The sequence below is a fragment of the Salvia hispanica genome, chromosome 1, assembly GCF_023119035.1.
Source record: "Salvia hispanica cultivar TCC Black 2014 chromosome 1, UniMelb_Shisp_WGS_1.0, whole genome shotgun sequence".
NCBI lineage: Eukaryota > Viridiplantae > Streptophyta > Magnoliopsida > Lamiales > Lamiaceae > Salvia > Salvia hispanica.
This window is the reverse complement of record NC_062965.1, coordinates 4,531,475-4,549,793: the sequence shown is the minus strand read 5'-3', so window position 1 is coordinate 4,549,793 and position 18,319 is coordinate 4,531,475. Positions and strand designations below refer to the sequence as shown.

Sequence of the window (18,319 nt, the reverse complement as noted above, 5' to 3'; positions counted from 1 at the left end):
TCTTTTTTTTGAACAAATGGAGGAAACTTCGATAAAGAAATGGACAAGATGAGATGCATACAACTGTTCAACGCATGTGGAACCACACATCAATGTAGACAAACAATATTATACAATGCCCCAACAATCCTCTTCACAAACAATGATAGTGTCCCAACAATAATGGAGTATACTATTATTTGCAATGCTTGTTGAACCACATACCAATGTTCAGGTAGCTTTCATAGTCTGACTGTGGTCTGCAAAAACAAGAACATGTTTCTTAGCACACGAAGCATGTTTCCGACCACATTATTAGGGTGCGACGCCTTACCTGTCAATGCTGTGTTCATCGTTGGGGAAGACAATAACCTTGGTTTCGACCCCTCTTTCCCTCAATGCTCGTGCATACTACATATCCGAAAAATTAAAGCAAATTAGGTGGCTGGATATCACATTTGAAGAATCATGGATGCAATTCAATCTTTGATCACTTATGCTGGACTTGTTCATAACTTGGTGAAAACAGTGTTATACTCCGGTTCGTAAAATCACATTCATCTTTCGTGGAACATTAAACTTTACTAAAACACGCGTAAACACAACTTCATGTTGGAGATTTGGTGTTTTATGGTACGAGGTCTTACCTGTATTCCGTTACACATTGGCAGGCGCATATCCCGGGCACCAAGTAGAAAAATCGTGGGGGTTTTAACCTGGGAAAGAGTATGTATAGTTGATGCAGAGATGGTGATGATAGGAGCAGATGATAATGGACTGAGTTTTGCAGCAGAATTTCTAACTAAACTAGCATTGTATAACCTTCGAGACATGAGCAATAGGAGACTTGCTATAAAATAGATCCAGGTGTTCTGCAAAAGGGGATTCCGTGAAGGCAGGTCTTCGTTCGCTTCCAAAAACCTCAGTGAAACACCAGTCGGGAATATCAGATGTGCCAAACAACAGAGGAATGTTGCATAGGGGATTCCTAGTTGCTGCTGCAGCAAACTTTTCGGGTGCCTGTACAGACGAGCACTCAATAAACCCGAACGACTCAATAAAACCCGAACGACTCAATAAAACCATGGCCTGAGTTGTTAAAAGAAGAAGAACCTACCTGACCAATCAAGTGTGTAGTCAAAAACCCACCATGCGAACCACCAAGGACGAATATTTTAGATGGATCCGCAAGTCCCTTGTCAATGACAGCGTCTAATGCAGTGAGTACGTCTCTCACATCCTGCGTAAGCACCAAGAATGCAGCATATCAATAGATTTACTAAATAATCTTCTAACACTAGAATTACTACCTGGGATCCAATGTTTCCCGGAAGAGATTGCAATGCTTCCTCGCCAAATCCGAGAGAACCCCTACCGTCACAGTTGAATTAGATTTAACCTAAATTTAAATAGGATGAGGGAGAGTGAGAGAGAGAGACCTATAGTTGACAATAAGCAAGCTATAACCAAGTGAAGATAGGAAAGCCAGAGACTTGGAGAAGCTTGCCAACGAAACAATGTGTGGACCTCCATGAAGGAAGACAACTAACGGATCAGGCGATTCAGACGACTTCCTATGCCTCGATGATACATATATAGCTTCAAACGGTCTGCATGCACCTGCAACACAAACTCCAGAGGCACAGAAGTTAAACTATGTTAATTCATATTTTGAAGACAGATTCATCTAAACATCTTATCAAGCACCTTTTGCAAGATTCTCAGAAAAATCCCTGACTGGTATACTCAATATGTCAAATTGTTGTGATGCCAAGAGACATGAAACCTTGTCAGAGCATTGAATGGGACTTGAGACATCCCACCATCTCCATTTTCCGAGCAAGCTGCCATACTTGATCTCGGGAATACTAATCGGACTGCTGCATACTTGAACACACCAAAAATAAAAAATAAAATGTGATGAATCAGAACAGGGATGTATAGTAGCATGCTTCAGAAATAGTATTTTCTCCCACCAGAAATAACACTGTCACTTCCTACAGCTAGGACATCCCATGAAGACCTCGAATTATCAGGGGTGATTTGCGACACGTCTCCACTGAAAAGAGCATGAAAAGGCATTGTTTTTATTGTGAAGGATATTGGTTATTGATATTGATCAGAATGACTATGAGTTACCTTAATATATTTACAGAAAGTATAGTTTGGACACTGCCCCAAGCAGAAGATAAAACCATTGTGTGGCCATCAGAAAGCCATGGATTGCAGAGTAAGCTCGTGCAGTAAAGCCCGGGAAAGCAGCCATCTTCGGGACACATGATCACAGGAACCTAAATGAGAACACCATCACTTCCCAATTCTCTGTTAAATGACATTAATAGGAAATGAGCATACCACATCAGCAACTGTCAGAGGGCCGAGCTTCCCATTGGAGGGCCACTCAATCTTGTGAAGCGACTGCGTTGCTGAGTGTGCCCCGGAATCAACGCTAGTTTTTGCTGATAAGAAAACAAGAGATTTCCCATCTGGACTGAAGATATGGAAAGCAGTTGTTAACCAAAGACTTGTCTGTATAATATGAGACTTATCAGTACAACGTAGCTATTGGCCTACAAACCTGAAACGGGGAAAGAATGCGCTATTTATGCTGTGAGTCAGTTCGATTATCAGTGAATCTGTAGCTGCATCACTTCTGAGGATAATAACAGAAACAAACTGATAAGTATTATTCTTGTTTTGATGAAAAAGGACACTCAAGTTTTAATAAATTGACCTTGATGTAATAGAATCTGATTCAAAAGATGGAGCTTCAACTGCATAGAGAGAACATGGTCTATTATAGCAGTATTTGATGCCAAACTTTCGAGTATCCGAAGGCCACCACCCAACAAACACGAGATGCTGCTGCTTTCCATCGAGTGGGGGAGCCCAAACAACTTGTCCGACACACAACTCCCTCCCAGCTCCAGTAACAGCAACGCCACGAATTTCTCCACTGCAGAATGATTTGTTTTCTGAATCATTCGGTTTCTCAATCACTAGAGCGTGCGATTAACTATGTAAAACCTGTTAACATCGATGACAAAAATGGCCGGCTGTTTTTTCCCAGGATATGTTTCTCCCCAGTCTTCTTCCCAATCACCTTGACCCTTCCAGCTATTATGATCCTCTTTTTTTAAACCAAAAGTGTTGAATGTTGGTTTGGGAAGGTCTGGTGCCTCGGCTACATAAGCAATGAAGGTCTCGTTGGAGTTCCACGAAATTCCCTCGAGCCTGCCACCACAAGAGATCGAAATGATACGCTACAAAGTCAACAAATTCCACAATCTCAATGAAACAATACACTCACAATCCACCTCCAAAATTTCACATCTATCATTAACTATTAAATGATCCTTACGCAAATGAAAAACTTGTTAAACAACGTATATTTACCATCCATCGGTATACACTGGTCCGTGAATAGAGCATGGAACAGGAAACACCTTCTTAAGTTGAGATGGACCCCATATTTCGAAACAAGCTGAAGAGTGCTCGCCTTCAGAGTTTCGCACGAGTAGAAGCTTTGATCCTGATGGAGAGGGGACTATGGCGGACACACCGGTCATCTCTATAGGAAATGGATCCCAGTGAAAACTTACAGAGCTGCCAATCTTTCGCGAAATATGAGTCGATAGGATCGACTTTCTCCTCTTGTTGGACAAAAGATCTGTTTGACTAATCAAAAACATTGCAGTGGAGGCATCTTCTGCACATCATTACAAGAACAAATACTAAATGTTTCAGAAATAATCTAAGCAAAGGGATGAAAAGTAGAGCAAATAAACATGAAGCAACAATACCAGACTCGGATTCGAAAGTCCATGCTTTATCAATGGTAGGAATATTTGTGAATTCTTGTAGCAACTTAGACATAGAAGCATATTCTTCTTCCATATCATCATGATCCATAGCTATATTTCTGCAAATGTAAACCAAATTCTACACTCGTTATAAATGCAATAAGTTTCTTGAAAAGGTATCGACTGTAGGAATTTGGAAAAGGATCAAATCTTACCTTTTATATTGAGAGTTGAGAGTAGTTGTTTTCCTTCACCTACAATTCTAGATGGCTTCTTTGGAGATGGAAGCTACAAATCAATGTCATTCATCATTATTCACATAGCCTATGAATTTTTATTATTTTTGTTTGTTTTTTACTTGATGGCTGCTTTTGTTTTTACTCGAAAGAATCTTATCTTGTTTTGTCTTAATGCTACAAAATTGATTTATATACATCAAAGGAAAAAAAAAAAAAATACAGAGAACAAAAAGAACAAAACTGGTTAAGAAGGAATGTAGTAGTACTTACTTAACACACTTGTTACATTTTCTGTATGATTTATGCAAACTTAAAAAAAATTTAATAATAAAAAACAACCTAATCTCGACGGTGATAGTCCGATCGGATTCGGGCACCCGCAGACTATGGTTTACTATAAAATTAACCACGGATACGGAGATAATTTCAAAAAATATAAAATTGGTAATTTATTTTTACCGAGGCGGATGTAAATAAGTTTTTCAATTAAAAAAAAAAATTATTTACCGACGGCTTTGGCGCCAACGGAAAATCCTTCGTGTTTTTGTTCGTTTTAATTCAGTTCCGCTCCATTTCTTCTTCATTTAGCCCTAGCATAACTCAGTTTCCCCTTTTCCGTCGTCACTCCCGACTTCCGCCTCAGCCGCCGACGATTGCTCCGCCACCGGAAGAACAGAAAGCCTCCGTTGAAAGTTGATTTTAGGTACACTTCTGCAATTTTCGATTTCACGCCGATAAAATGTACTTCTGAATTCTAATCTACGTACATTCGATTTATATTCGTTCAATGCAGTTTAATTGCTCGTGTATTTTTTTCTTAGAATGTGATGGTTTTGGTAGGAAACTCAATTAGATTACGAATTTTTCTTGTGGTTGATACGTAGAAACTCTGATTATTTGAATGCAGACTGCTTGAGACGGAAACTTTGCTATGCTTGTGAATATGCTTTAGAAAATGAGAAGATGCTTTAGAAATCTATCAACTGCATCAAATAGGTCATCCTTATTGCTGTAAAATTCTGTTTTTCTTTAGATTTATTGGATATTTAGTTACTTCCAAAATACTGGAAATCTCTATAGAAACTGCATGCTTGTGTGATCAAACATGGAAGATCCTGCATAATGGATCAATACATTTGATCATTACTTTTTCTCTCTGTTGTTTCTTATTGAAGGAGCATAGTTTCAAGAGAATATTTAAGCTTCAAAGGTAAGACTTATTTAAGCCTATGACTGCACTCATTTTTGTATGAGCATTGGTGGCTAAGTTTGGGGTGGCTCCTCCGACTTGTTGTTGAGAAGAAGCAGCGGAGATAATGTCGATTTTGTTCTATTCTATTGTGTGTTGTGTATTGTTTCTCTAATGCTATACATATGTAAATATGATAATTTTCTGACTGATCTTATAAACGATCATTTTTCGTTTAGGAAGTATAACAATGAGTGAGAGTCGCCAGTGGATGTATAGGCGTTACCTTCCTGAGGGTGGATGGAATCCAAGGTTTTTGGAGGGGATTGAGGAATTCATCAAGGTTGCAAGTAGTAAACCTGCGTATCTGGACAAACACAGAATTAGGTGTCCATGTAAAAAATGTGATAACAAGCGCTATACAGATCCGATGGAAGTTCGGTATCACCTTGCTAGGTTTGGTTTCGTAAAGGATTACCACTTGTGGAGGTTCCAAGGCGAAAAAATCATTGAATCATCAACTGCTCAGAAAGGCGGAAAAATCATTGAATCATCAGCTGCTAACAATCAAAAAGGCGAAAAAGTCATTGAATCATCAGCTTCCAACACTCAGAAAGGCGAAAAAATCATTGAATCATCAGCTGCCAACACTCAGAAAGGCGAAAAAACTATTGAATCGTCAGTGGCCAACACTCAAAAGGGAGAAAAAATCATTGAATCATCAGCTGCCAACACTCAAAAAGGCGAAAAAATCATTGAATTGTCAGCTGCCAACACTCAAAAAGGCGAAAAAATCATTGAATCAGCTGCCAAAACTCCTATGGATGTTGAAGTGGGAGCAACTTCTACATACCACATAGGGGTGTCTAGTAAATGCAAGCATCTAGGAAAGTCGGTGTCGGTCCCAGAGAGATCCCGACGGATGGTAAGTGTATTATACATAGATATGCAGTTGATTATTTAAATTAATTTATGTTTTATTATATTTTTGATAAATAGGTGGCCAAGGGGAGTGTCTCGGTGAGGAACTGTTTGTATGTCTCATTCAATGATTCAAAGCACTACACACTTTTAAGGATAGGAGATATACATATAAAAGAAATGCAAATATTGTTGTTGATTATATAACATAAATATATACAGATATATAATTGTTTGTTAACATAAAATTTTCTTTCTTATTAACTAGGTGAGGGTGCAAGAGATTGTTGCGACAGAGGGCGAGAACCCAAATTTGAGTCAAATCTGTATAGATGAGGGTTTTGGAGTAAAGGTTTACAAGAAGAGAAGAATGCTCGGGATTGAGAGCTTGTCACAAAGCTCTGCAGGTAGCAGCTCGTCTCATACTGCGGTAGAGAGTCCTGACTTGGTTGCTTCCTTGCGAGAGAGATTGAGAGAGGAGTTTCGAGAGGAATTGCGGGAGGAAGTACGAGAGGAATTTAGAGAGGAATTGCAACAAGAAGTATGGAAAGAGTTTAAGCAGGAACTGCGCCTGGAAATGGACAAGGAATTAAAGTCTGAGAGCGCAAAAATGGAAAAATGAAATTGCAGTGATGCAAGAGAAGGTGGAAAAGTTCATCATGTCCCAACAATCACACCAGTCAAGTCACACCCTTCACGATTCTAAAAAGTTATGATCGACCCATGCACTCTATTCGTTAACGTTTTCCACTCATTTTCATTTGTACGTTTTTTAAAATTTGGGCTGAGTCAAAATGAAACATTGAATCCAGTAAAGGATTAATTTTTAGACATATCCATTATAATTTCCATTTGTTGGTTATTGTTTATCGGTTATAAATGCTATGATGGTTCAGTTAAAACAACATATCTATACAGAATAAACAAAAATACAAAAATATGGTCTCAGATTTACTAATGGATAGATGCGTCGGAAAAATGCTCTGAATCGGAAACAAGGAAATATCAACGGACTTGTGGTCGGTTAACTCACTGCCGTTTACACCCCATATGGTGTCGGATTTGATTGACTGTGGTGTCTGTCGATAATTTTACAACAAAATGTTTCCAATAATAAAATCTTTTTGCGACAAGGTTATTGATGGCATGCAGCTTCTGTCAGCAATCCTTCAGTAAGACTATTTATCAATGGATTCTCAGGCTTTTCCGTTGGTAAATCTCTTTTGGTAGTGGTATGAGTATGAATAAGATTGTATTTTCGTAATGCATTTAAATACCAATTGATAGTTTCAATATAGAAATTGAATTATCAAGGACGTTTGAGATATGTTTTTATTATTAATATTATTATTATTATTATTTAAAACATATTATACCCTTAAATCATTGATACTCAAACTAACTGCAATTAGAGAAAATGTCAGTAACTTCGAAAAATGACCTGTAAAATATGATTACATAAAACTGTTACTATTTGGTAAAAACACAGAAGATTACAAAACCCTTCACAAAGATGAATATTAATGTACCAACAATAAGAAGAAAAATTTGATGCAATCTGTCTATGATTTGAGATGCTTGTTGAACCACGCGGCAATATTCAGGTAGCTTTCGTAGTCCGACTGTGGCCTGCAACAAGAACAATGTATCAGACTCATAACACTGCGCTTTCTTAAGACACGAAGCATGGTTTTGACCACTTTATTAGGGAGAGATGCCTTACTTGTCAATGCCGTGCACATCATTGGGGAAGATGATAACCTTAGTTTCGACTCCTTTCTCTTTCAATGCTCTCGCATACTACATGGCCAAAAATCAGAACAAATTAGATGACACAGTACCAGAAAAGTCGTAGAAAGTTGAAATCTGCATGCAAATTGTACTCAGATTTCTAGTGGCACGGCTTTTATGTATCGCAAAAGTGTGACCATCAAACAGTCAATTTGTTGGGCTAGATCGTGATATTTACACTTGAACTTTACTAAAGCGTGTAAGAAAACTTCACAATGGGCATATTTATTTATATACTTCATTGTAATTTAAGAATGTAGCACGAGGCCTTACCTGTATTCCGTTAGATACTGGTACGCGGAGATCTTTAGCACCAAGCAGAAAAATCGTGGGGGTTTTGACCTGGAAAGAACTAAGAATTCAGCAGAGGACAATATTTCAAGTAGATTGACTACTGTATTTACATGTGACTAGATGCATCGCTGTGTCGTGTAGACTAGAAATACCCGAGGTGAAAAGGAATAGGACCAAAAAATATTGAAATAACAGATTGAATTTTACGATACCTTTGAGACATGAGCAATAGGAGACTTGCTATGAAGAACAGCCAGGTGTTCTGCAGAAGGGGATTCAGTGTAGATAGTATTTCCATCACTTCCATAAGTCTCAAAGAAACACCAATCCGGAATATCAGATGTGCCGACCATTAGAGCAAGGTTGCATACGGGGTTCCTAGCAGCTGCTGCAACGAACCTTTCTGGTGCCTGATAAGACAAGAAGAATTTCTAAATTTAGTAACTCAACTTCAAATAATAAGATAGATGGAGTCGGGGATGCATTATTTTTATCATAGGTAGTGGTCAAGCAGCAAATCATAAACCCGAGTAGCTCAGAACAACCACCTATCACCAGAGTTGTTAAAAGACGTAGTAGCAGAAGAGTCATTCTACCTGACCAATCAAATGTGTAGTCAAAAATCCACCATGCGAACCACCAACGACAAATATTTTAGATGGATCAGCAAGTCCCTTGCCAGTAACATAGTCTATTGCAGTGAGTACGTCATTCACATCCTGCATAAGCACCAGGAATGCAGAGCAGCCTCTCACATATCACCAAATCAAAAAACCATTTTCTAAGGGGAAGAATGACTGATGATTCTAGATAAATAAAAGTACCTGGGTCCCGATGTGTCCTGGAAGAGATTGCAATGCTTCCTCGCCAAATCCCAGAGAACCCCTACCATGCAACAGTTGAATTAGAGAGCAATCAAGCCAGAAGCAGCTTTAACTTCAATTTTTTTTTTGGGGGGGGCCCGGGGTGTACCTATAATTCACAATAAGCAAGCTGTAGCCAAGTGCGGATAGGAAAGCTAAGGACTTTGCATAGCTTGCCAATAAAACAGTGTGGGGACCTCCATGAATGACAACAATTAACGGATCCGGCGATTCAGACTTGCTAGATTTTGATGATACATATATAGCTTCAAATGGTTTGCATGCACCTAGAACAAATTCGAAAATTCATAGACATGAATAATTCAATTAGAATATCTCGAAATCAATGTAATGGAAAGCATCTACTTTTCATAGACAAATAATTGCAATAACGGACACTAAAATATTAGAAATCCTAACTCTGTCCATTCATTATAAGTTAGAGTAGCACGACTTTGTTAATTAATATTTGTAGAGACAGATTCATCATCTATCTCGACAGAAATAAGTGAGAAAAAGATTTTGTATTTACGTGTAATTGATGGGATCCTGCACTATTTCAGTTAACACAGTCTACTCTTTCATAATGAACTTCAAAGCTAACACTACTTGCATCCTAAAAGCTAGTTGCCACAGCACGTTGTATGCACATGATCAATCACTCATATACTTAAAAAATATTGATGGAATCTGGGTCGACATTTAACTTTTTCCAAATGGATACAAGAAGAAACATGCATAGTGAATCTGTTCATTCATTTTCTGTGTAAATGCTAAAATTACATATCATGTTGCATGGCACCAGGAAACAGACAGAAGTTGGTTAATATGCGGCTTTAAACTACACTGCACTATACCCATGGTGGCTCATTCTGACTAAAGACTAAATGAGCATCGGGTGTGCAGCTAAAAGCTACAAGTCATCCACTATAAACCAGAAAGCAATATCAGAAAAATTATCCAGGCTAAAATATATAGTCATCGACACCATTTTCTGCAAGACTGCAACCAAATAAATATCATACACAAACATCTTATTAAGTACCTTTTGTAAGATTCTCAGAGACATCCCTGACTGGAATGTTCAAGATGTCAAATTGTTGTGATGCCAACACTGATGAAACCTGCAAAAGATCTCAGCATGAAAAGCATGACTTTGAGAAGCAAAGTCAAATAAAAAAGAACTTTGACTTTGTATAATATATATGAATCTGATACCTTCTCAGAGCATGTGGTAATCGGGCTTGAAACATCTGACCAACTCCATTTTGCATCAGTGGATATCTTTCCTACCAAACTCCCATACTTAATTTGAGGAATGCTTACAGGACTGCTGCATACTTGAACACAGGAAAAATAAAAGATCATTTTGTGTGATTAAATCAGAACAAGGATAGCCTGCTTCAGATATACAGTATTTTGTCTTACCAGCAATAATATTGTCACCATCTACGGCAAGGATGTCCCACGAAGACTTTGAATTATTAGGACTGATTCGTGATACTTGTCCACTGTAAATCAGAAAAAGGCATTATTTTTATCCCAGAGAAGGGAGATTATTAGGTATTTTATATCGACTATTCATCATAACTCTTGAGTTACCTTAATACATTCACTGAAAGTATTGTTTGAACACTACCCCAAATGGAAGATAAAACCATTGTTTGACCATCAGAAAGCCATGGCTGATCGAGTAACTTAGAGCAATAAAGCCCAGGAAAGCAGCCATCCTCAGGACACATGACAACAGAAACCTAAAGATAACAAAGAATAGGCAAAGAATAAATTTCGGGGAGCAGATCATAATACACATGATTTCCGCAACTTCTACTCGGTTGATGTTTTCAACTGAGTCTGCTCATTCAACTTTATCCAAGACATTTAAATAAATAGTCATTGGTTTTAATAGTTCATATAGTTAAACTGGTAGATTTCTTTAAGAATATTGAAGAATAATGAGTTAATGCTGGCATTCGAGCAAAATTTCCTGCCCCCAAATTTCCTTCTTGATCCCGAAATGAAGACTTCAACATAAGCAATATTTGATTTTCTGTATTCCAGCAATTTAATGTTTTACAGCTTTATTATAATGCAAGAGTTTCCTCCCATGAACATGGCATAATGGATATAAGAATATTCTAATCAACTACAGGAACATATCAACACATTTGAAATTCAATGAGATTCACATTACTTCGCTTATTCTTTTTGTTACTTGACACTAATAGAATATGAGCATACCACTTCCGTAATTTTCGAAGGATCGAGTTTCCCATTCAAAGGCCACTCAATCTTGTGAAGTGATTCAGTGGCCGAGTGTGCCCCAGAATCAACAGAAGATTTTGCCGACAAAAACACAAGGGATTTCCCATCTGGACTGAAAAATAGAAAGCGATTATTAAGAAATGACTTCTCTATAGGATGTTTTGCAAACTAAGGAACATAGAGCCTAGATGACACATTTAAAATATCAGTATATTGTACTTATCAGCCTACAAACCTGAAACGAGGAAAAAATGCACTACTTATGCTCTGAGTAAGTTTAATTATCAGTGAATCTTCAGTTGCATCACTTCTGAAAATAACAGAAATAAACCAAATGAGCGTGCCAAGCCAAGTGAAGCGCATTGAAGTTTTCATAATGTAAGATGAAAAAGAATGGCTTCAGTTAAATAAACTAGTAGTATTATAATTTTAGCTACCTGGTTACACCGGTGTCTGATTTAAAGGATGGAGCTTTGACTGCATACAGGGCGCAAGGCCTATTATAACAGTATTTGATACCCAACTTCCTCGTATCTGAAGGCCACCCAACAAAAACGAGATACTGCTGGCCATCAACTGATGGAGCCCATACAACTTGCCCAACACTTAACTCCCTCCCAACTCCAGCAACACCATGAACCTCTCCACTGCAGAATGTTTGTTTTCAGTTTTGGTCTGAATCAGTCAGCTTCTCAAGCATTAGAAATCATAATTAACCATGTAAACCTGTTAACATCAATAACAAAAAGTGCCGGCTGTCTTTTCCCAGAGTAAGTTTCTCCCCAGTCTTCTTCCCAATCACCTTGACCCTTCCAGCTACCACAATCCTTGTCTGTAGAAGCCTCCTTTTTTAACCCAAAAGCATTAAATGTTGGTTTAGGGAGGTCTTGTTCCTCAGCAGCATAAGCTATGGCAGTTTCATCTGAGTTCCATGAAATACCCTCGAACCTGCAACCATAACTCAAGAAATTAAACTAAGTACAGAAAGGAAGTTAGAATCAGCCAATCAGGGATTCAGGATAGATCATGGAGCTTCCGTTTCCCCTCTTAGATTATAAAACTTAGCATTACTGACTGCTGATGTAAGCTAAAACATTTTCCTACTATTAGTATAGGATGCTAGAATAATGACTGAACCCTCTTACCCTCCAATTAGTTATTCCACATTTCTCAGCCTGAATACATTATAGTGAAAAAAAAGTGCTTGTTCAGGCTTAGCCTGCTTTTTTAACCAAAAAAAAATATAGTGCTTGTTTACCATCCATCGGTATATACTGATCCATGAATTTTGCGTGGAATAGCAAAGTCATTCTTAAGTTCAGATGCACCCCATATTTCAAAGTGGGTTGGAGAGTCGCCTTCAGAATTTCGCACAACAAGAAGCTTTGATCCTGACGGAGAGGGAACTAATGCAGACACACCGGTCATTTCAACAGGGAATGGGGCCCAGCGAAAACTCACAGAGTTGTCAGTCTTTTGCGATATATGACTGGTCAGTATTGACTTTCTCCTCTTGTTGGACAAAAGATCTGGTTGACCTATTAAAAACATTGCACTGGTAGCATCTTCTGCAACATATTTCATGAACAAATAGTTGAAGTCAAACTCAACGAAAAAGTAAACTTGGGCATATATGAATACTACCAGGTAGAAGGGAATAGCATGGGACGAATCAGAAGCAATCATACCATTCTGAGGTTTGATGGTCCATGCTTTATCGATGGTGGAGATTTTCGAAAATTCTTGAAGTAGCACAGACAAAGAAGCAAATTCTTCTTGAGCGGCTGCATCTACACCTACTGGCACTTCTTTTGTGGGGATTCCACCAGCATTGTCCATTGCCGATCGAACTGACAAACCTCTAGTTGCAGCACATGTAAATCATGATTACAAATTGGACAGAAAATATGAAATGTGGAGCATTTCTCAATGAACAAGTCTCAAAAGCAAAGTAAAATCTATCAATCTACAAAATCTTAATCCACATATAACTGTTTTATGAGTACGATCATTTAACATAGAAATCTTAATTTCCTATTATCAAAATCAAATGAAAATAGTTTCCACAGTAACAAAACGAAGTATATCCATATGAAGCTGAGATGTATGACACAATTCTCAAACGAACATTTCAACTAGGGAAAAGAAACATAATTGTATAATCACGATCAAGCTTTGGAGCTACAGAACCATCCAATTCAAAAATGGCAGCAATTTAACAGAACGCAGAGGCGACGAAGATCCGATAAATTGCCGGAAAACAATACCAACACATACACCACAGGAAGCTCTATTGCTTACAATTTTAATAAAACAGAAATCGATAAGAAACAGAGGTCAGCGTCATATACAAACTGGTTAATTGGTGCATAGCGAATTCGCGAAATGAAGTAAGACATTCAAATACGTAATAAGCAATCAAATTGAGTGGAGTTGGGGAGTACCTGGATGAGGGGGAGAGAGAGGATGTAGACGAGGACAATAGTTTAGGTTTGGAGAAGAACGAGAGTGAGAAATGGGAGTTGAAATTGAAGGATAAATGTGGATTTGTTAGTGATGCAGTGAGACGGAGTAGTCTAAGATTCGTTATCATCTTCACCATTGCTTTTTTTTTTTTTTGGCTTTTTAAATTTTTTAATTTAACTTCTCTCTCATTCGCTAGATTCTTTGCGCAGGACTGGAATCGTTCTAAAATGTTAAAGAGTCAAAAAAAATTTGTACAAAGATTAATAAATTATGTTCAAAAATTAGAAAGACAGAGATTAAAATAGGTGATGGAATAAATAAAAATAATTTTTTTTTTTTTTTAAATAACTCAATTTAATTAGAATAAAAAATAGTAATACAACTCTGAATATAATTGGGACGGGTGAGAATACTACTCTTTTAAAAGGAATATACCTACTACATTGTTTGATTATCAATTTTGTTTAAAAGGAGTACCTACTACCATTATCATCGATTATTTAATTATTGTCTGTCATGCTTCTTGCTATTTACTTCAATAGTAAAAGATATTTTGTCCAGCTACATAAATCATGTTAGAAGTTAGTTATGGTTAATGTTTTAAAAAATCGGATCGACGAGGAAACCGACAAAGCTACTGGTTCATGGTTCAATCGATCGGACTGATTGATCCATTTTACTAATATAAATATATAAAATTGAATATATAATATACAAAATATATTAAAATTTTGTAATGATAAAATACAATTAAAAATACATCAAAAAAAAATTAAATCTTAACTATAATAAGTTATAAATTATAAAATATAAAAATATTAAATATAGTGAATGATAAAATATAATTAATTTTTTTAGTAAATGTATAAATAATTAGTTACTGTAAATAAAATTTAGGCAAAACACATTCTTAGATCCTTATACTTTAATCAAAATGTTCATTAGGTCCTCGTACAATTTTTTCGTTTTAATAGGTCCTTATACCTTTCTCATAAATTTTATCACATCCTCGTACAATTTTTTCATTTTAATAGGTCATTATACTTTGATTATAAATTTTATTAGGTCCTTATACAATTTTTTATTTTAAGATATTTTTTTACTTTTATATTAGATGATAATTTATATTTAATTAATTAATTTTAATGAACCTTTTAATTTTTTAATTTAACTTTTCTTATGATTATAAATATTCAGGGAAACGTATCTTTCAATATAAATATAAATAATCAATTGAAAATTCGGATAGTTATTTTATAAAAAAAACTTTGATTTTAATATTCAATCATCACGGTTAATCTTTTTATTATTCTCTACAACTTATTGAGATTGTTGGATAACAAGATGATATTATCTTTATAGACTATGCTAAGTTAAATAATGGAATATTAAAAAGTTCATTAAGTTTAATTAAATTTAGATTATTATCCAAGATAAATGTAAAAAAAGTCCCTAAAATAAAAGATTGTACAAGGACCTAATGAAAGTTATGATAAAAGTATAAGGACCTACTAAAACGAAAAATCGTACGAGGACCTGATAAAAATATTGTGAAAAGTATAAGGACCTATTAAGACGAAAAAACTGTACAAGGACTTAATTAACATTTTGACTAAAGTATAAGGACCTAAGAATGTATTTTGCCTAAAAATTAATATAGTTATATGAAAATAGATAAAGCTCATATCAGTTACTATCATATACTCCTTCCATCCACAATAATTGTCACTCTTTTCCATTTTGGTATGTCTTACAATAATTTTCATACTTCATTTTTACAATAAATTGTAAGTAGGTCACATATTCCACTAATGCACTTCACTCATATTTTATTATAAAACCAATATAAAAAGGTGGTTCTCATGTTCTACTAACTTTTTCAATCAACTTTTCTTTACATTTCTTAAAACTCGTGCCCAATAAGGATGACCATTATTATGGGACGGAGAAGTAATGTATAATTAAAACATGAATTAGTTTTGGTAAAAAAAAATTACTATATTAATATTAAAGTGATTGGACAAATTAAATTAGTTCCAAAAAATATAGAGTTTCCAGTCGAACCACCGAATGCGACACACGTGGCAAAAACTAGAAGTTATAAATCAAAATTCAGTTATCCACACGACCGTTTGGATAATCAAAAGGAAAACTGAAGCAAATATCAAAAGCTTCGCAAATGGCGGGTGCAGCAACAGCCTCAGTGCTTCTCTCTAATTCGATCCCCAAATCTTCCCAAAGATCTGAACCACCCAAGCCCAGGGACCTCATTAACGGAAACTCACACTCGATTTTGCTGAAACTCGGTGCAAATTTGGGCGGGAAGTGTTCGACGAAATTGCGGGCCGGGATGTCGCAAGTGGAGCCCGATCTCAATGAGGATCCCAGGGACAGATGGGCAACCCCCGGAATTCTGGAGGTATTTAATTAGTTTAGAGTAATTTACAATAATCGAATTTTGTTTGCCGTTGATTTTGGGGGTTTTAACGTTTTTGTTCCGATTTTGCTTTTTTTGGTGGTTGGTTGATTGATTGCAGGAGGATTATGTATACGGGAAGTATGATGGGCATCACACATTCTTTGAGAGTGATGATAGAGGTTGCGTTTAATTTCCCATTTTCTTCTGCATTACTATGAGTTTGTTATGCAGAAATTGCAATTCTGGGAATAAGGAACTGATAGATATTTGCGATGAGAATTCACATTTTGCAGTCGTTTTTACATAGTACTAAGATATTTGGTGTTGGCACATTTTGAAGTAATTTGTAACCTAACAATTCACAAGTTGCAAAGGAGTTTAGCATTTCATGATGTTGAGTGTCATTAGTTAGCTTGTTTTGGCTAGAACAGGCATCGTCGTAAGTAATCCTAGTGTTTATGCTCTTACTATATGTATTTCCTTGAATCGTAAGCTATAGGTCAATGCTAGTTTTTTCGTATAATGGAGTAATTAATGAAATGCCAACAGAGCTCGTCATAGTTTAAAAGAAAACAAACAACTATCGTTGGGGGAATTGAGTTCATGTGGCTGGTTTTGTCTACACAAAAGGAAACCTATTCAACAAGAACTAAGTGAATGTAATTTTTTTGGGGGCCATATCTATGGTAGATATGTATGCTGTGAAGTGCTTTGTGTGAGCAAAGTTGTTGATCTGAGAGCTGGCCAAGGACCTTATGCTGTTTACGGCCTATTATTGTTGGAGAAATATGTATCTAGGACTTGCTTCGTGGTACATGATAAGTCATTCGCGAAGTATGAAAATAGTTATGAGAGGGAGTTGGTATGTGTATGTAGCAGTTTTCTCAAGTTAATAGTACTAGTATTTAGGATTTGTATCAGGCATGAAGCCTTTGATGAAAGTTCCATTTGAAGCTAAAATTAGTCATGTTCTTCGTCATTCTCTGCTTTATTGTTGTTCGAAGATGCAGAGATAAAGCATTATTCATGTTGAAAACCAGCTTTATCTTTTAAAATTGAATATTTCAGGCTCTTTTTGGGGATCGATCGCTGAAGATTATGCATCAATGGATCCTCCTACAGGATTCCAAGGTATCAAATACATATACTAATCAATATACATGTGAACAGATGTTTAACAATGAGATTACTAATTGTTTCTGTATGACTCAGGTCTTATTTCATGGCTATTTCTTCCGGCAATTGCTGCTGGGATGTACTTTAATGTTCCGGTAAACAATATCACAGACAACATTTATGCTACCTTGACGTATCACATTTTTTGTTCAACTGTTTCTCTCTGCTGTTTTGATAAATGCTTCTTTCTCACCAAACTCGCAGGGGGAATACCTCTACATCGGTGCAGCTGTATTTACAGTGGTATTTTGCATTATCGAGATGGACAAGCCTAGTGAGCCACACAACTTCGAACCTCAAATATACAACATGGAGAGAGGAGCTCGCGACAAGCTGATATCCGATTACAACACCATGGACATATGGGAATTCAACGAGAAATACGGGGACCTGTGGGACTTCACAGTAAAGAAAGATAACATCACAAAGAGATAATAAGCTTGTGCTAGGAAACTTGTATATCCAAAAGGTACATAAAATCTCTACTCGTCCCCCTCACCCCCCCCACACTCTCGTTATTGCTTTCCTCTTTTTTGGTCGATAAACCCGCCCCATTACTTGAAGAAACATCAAGAATTTGAGACATTGAACAATCCTGTTTACATCTGTGCTGTACAAATTACAATCCAAGAGGACTGTCTTTACATGAAGCTTGATGAATGAATGGATCTGAATATATTAATAGAATCATACAACAGATTGTAGTGGTGCTTAGACACACCATTTGCTTGTTCAAACAAACTAGTATTTGGTGTTTTAGTTTATTCATGTGAAATGATGGCTGTCTTTACAAAAAGAAATTTGGAAATTTAATGATTGGATTGCCTTGTGAATATGCCAAAATCAGCCAGCCTTGGAAATTTGATTCCAATCTTGTCTTTTTCATTCAATATTTCTAATGCATAGCACATACG

The 18,319-nt window shown here is 36.5% G+C and overlaps 4 protein-coding genes across 6 annotated transcripts; 2 read left to right on the top strand and 2 right to left on the bottom strand.

Moving 5' to 3' along the window:
- Positions 1–64: 64 nt before the first annotated feature.
- Positions 65–4,097, bottom strand: LOC125201514 (acylamino-acid-releasing enzyme-like). 2 transcript variants are annotated; one of them, XM_048099662.1, is made up of 17 exons: positions 3,998–4,097; positions 3,783–3,901; positions 3,376–3,688; positions 3,007–3,213; positions 2,714–2,935; positions 2,558–2,632; positions 2,335–2,470; positions 2,119–2,270; positions 1,956–2,038; positions 1,687–1,866; positions 1,419–1,599; positions 1,290–1,350; positions 1,097–1,219; positions 802–999; positions 627–695; positions 314–390; positions 65–239 (listed from the first exon to the last, which is right to left on the bottom strand). In XM_048099662.1, the coding sequence occupies exons 2-17, from the start codon at positions 3,889–3,891 to the stop codon at positions 176–178; spliced, it is 2,250 nt and encodes a 749-aa protein (XP_047955619.1). In that variant the 5' UTR covers positions 3,892–3,901; positions 3,998–4,097; the 3' UTR covers positions 65–175. The 2 variants fall into 2 exon arrangements, with proteins under 2 accessions (XP_047955619.1, XP_047955620.1); XM_048099663.1 differs by having other exon boundaries at positions 3,783–3,921; positions 3,998–4,056.
- A 502-nt stretch (positions 4,098–4,599) lies between these two features.
- On the top strand, positions 4,600–6,920 carry LOC125200609. 2 transcript variants are annotated; one of them, XM_048098325.1, is made up of 3 exons: positions 4,600–4,724; positions 5,450–6,135; positions 6,400–6,920. In XM_048098325.1, exons 2-3 carry the CDS (start codon positions 5,461–5,463, stop codon positions 6,751–6,753), a joined length of 1,029 nt encoding a protein of 342 aa, XP_047954282.1. In that variant the 5' UTR covers positions 4,600–4,724; positions 5,450–5,460; the 3' UTR covers positions 6,754–6,920. The 2 variants fall into 2 exon arrangements, with proteins under 2 accessions (XP_047954282.1, XP_047954369.1); XM_048098412.1 differs by lacking the exon at positions 4,600–4,724 and adding an exon at positions 4,952–5,017.
- Positions 6,921–7,539: 619 nt separating this feature from the next.
- LOC125201938 (acylamino-acid-releasing enzyme 1-like) lies at positions 7,540–13,961 on the bottom strand. Its single transcript, XM_048100238.1, has 18 exons — positions 13,789–13,961; positions 13,033–13,205; positions 12,603–12,912; positions 12,071–12,292; positions 11,782–11,991; positions 11,580–11,654; positions 11,321–11,456; positions 10,682–10,833; positions 10,508–10,590; positions 10,298–10,419; positions 10,125–10,203; positions 9,189–9,366; positions 9,041–9,101; positions 8,813–8,935; positions 8,429–8,626; positions 8,196–8,264; positions 7,855–7,931; positions 7,540–7,760 (listed from the first exon to the last, which is right to left on the bottom strand). Exons 1-18 carry the CDS (start codon positions 13,944–13,946, stop codon positions 7,694–7,696), a joined length of 2,493 nt encoding a protein of 830 aa, XP_047956195.1. The 5' UTR covers positions 13,947–13,961; the 3' UTR covers positions 7,540–7,693.
- Positions 13,962–15,942: 1,981 nt separating this feature from the next.
- On the top strand, positions 15,943–18,092 carry LOC125207222 (photosynthetic NDH subunit of subcomplex B 5, chloroplastic). Its single transcript, XM_048106472.1, has 5 exons — positions 15,943–16,229; positions 16,348–16,408; positions 17,298–17,360; positions 17,442–17,500; positions 17,610–18,092. Exons 1-5 carry the CDS (start codon positions 15,990–15,992, stop codon positions 17,838–17,840), a joined length of 654 nt encoding a protein of 217 aa, XP_047962429.1. The 5' UTR covers positions 15,943–15,989; the 3' UTR covers positions 17,841–18,092.
- Positions 18,093–18,319: the final 227 nt, after the last annotated feature.

Excerpts from the sequence above, each read along its gene's own strand:
- LOC125201514 (XM_048099662.1), bottom strand. The coding sequence starts at position 3,891 with ATGGATCATGATGATATGGAAGAAGAATATGCTTCTATGTCTAAGTTG. Across the intron at positions 3,689-3,782 it reads GACTTTCGAATCCGAGTCTG|AAGATGCCTCCACTGCAATG; the intron begins GTATTGTTGCTT and ends AATGATGTGCAG. Across the intron at positions 240-313 it reads GATGAACACAGCATTGACAG|ACCACAGTCAGACTATGAAA; the intron begins GTAAGGCGTCGC and ends TTGTTTTTGCAG.
- LOC125200609 (XM_048098325.1), top strand. The coding sequence starts at position 5,461 with ATGAGTGAGAGTCGCCAGTGGATGTATAGGCGTTACCTTCCTGAGGGT. Across the intron at positions 6,136-6,399 it reads CAGAGAGATCCCGACGGATG|GTGAGGGTGCAAGAGATTGT; the intron begins GTAAGTGTATTA and ends CTTATTAACTAG.
- LOC125201938 (XM_048100238.1), bottom strand. The coding sequence starts at position 13,946 with ATGGTGAAGATGATAACGAATCTTAGACTACTCCGTCTCACTGCATCA. Across the intron at positions 11,655-11,781 it reads TCAGACACCGGTGTAACCAG|AAGTGATGCAACTGAAGATT; the intron begins GTAGCTAAAATT and ends TGTTATTTTCAG. Across the intron at positions 10,834-11,320 it reads CTTCGAAAATTACGGAAGTG|GTTTCTGTTGTCATGTGTCC; the intron begins GTATGCTCATAT and ends TGTTATCTTTAG.
- LOC125207222 (XM_048106472.1), top strand. The coding sequence starts at position 15,990 with ATGGCGGGTGCAGCAACAGCCTCAGTGCTTCTCTCTAATTCGATCCCC. Across the intron at positions 16,230-16,347 it reads CAACCCCCGGAATTCTGGAG|GAGGATTATGTATACGGGAA; the intron begins GTATTTAATTAG and ends GATTGATTGCAG. Across the intron at positions 17,361-17,441 it reads TCCTCCTACAGGATTCCAAG|GTCTTATTTCATGGCTATTT; the intron begins GTATCAAATACA and ends TGTATGACTCAG.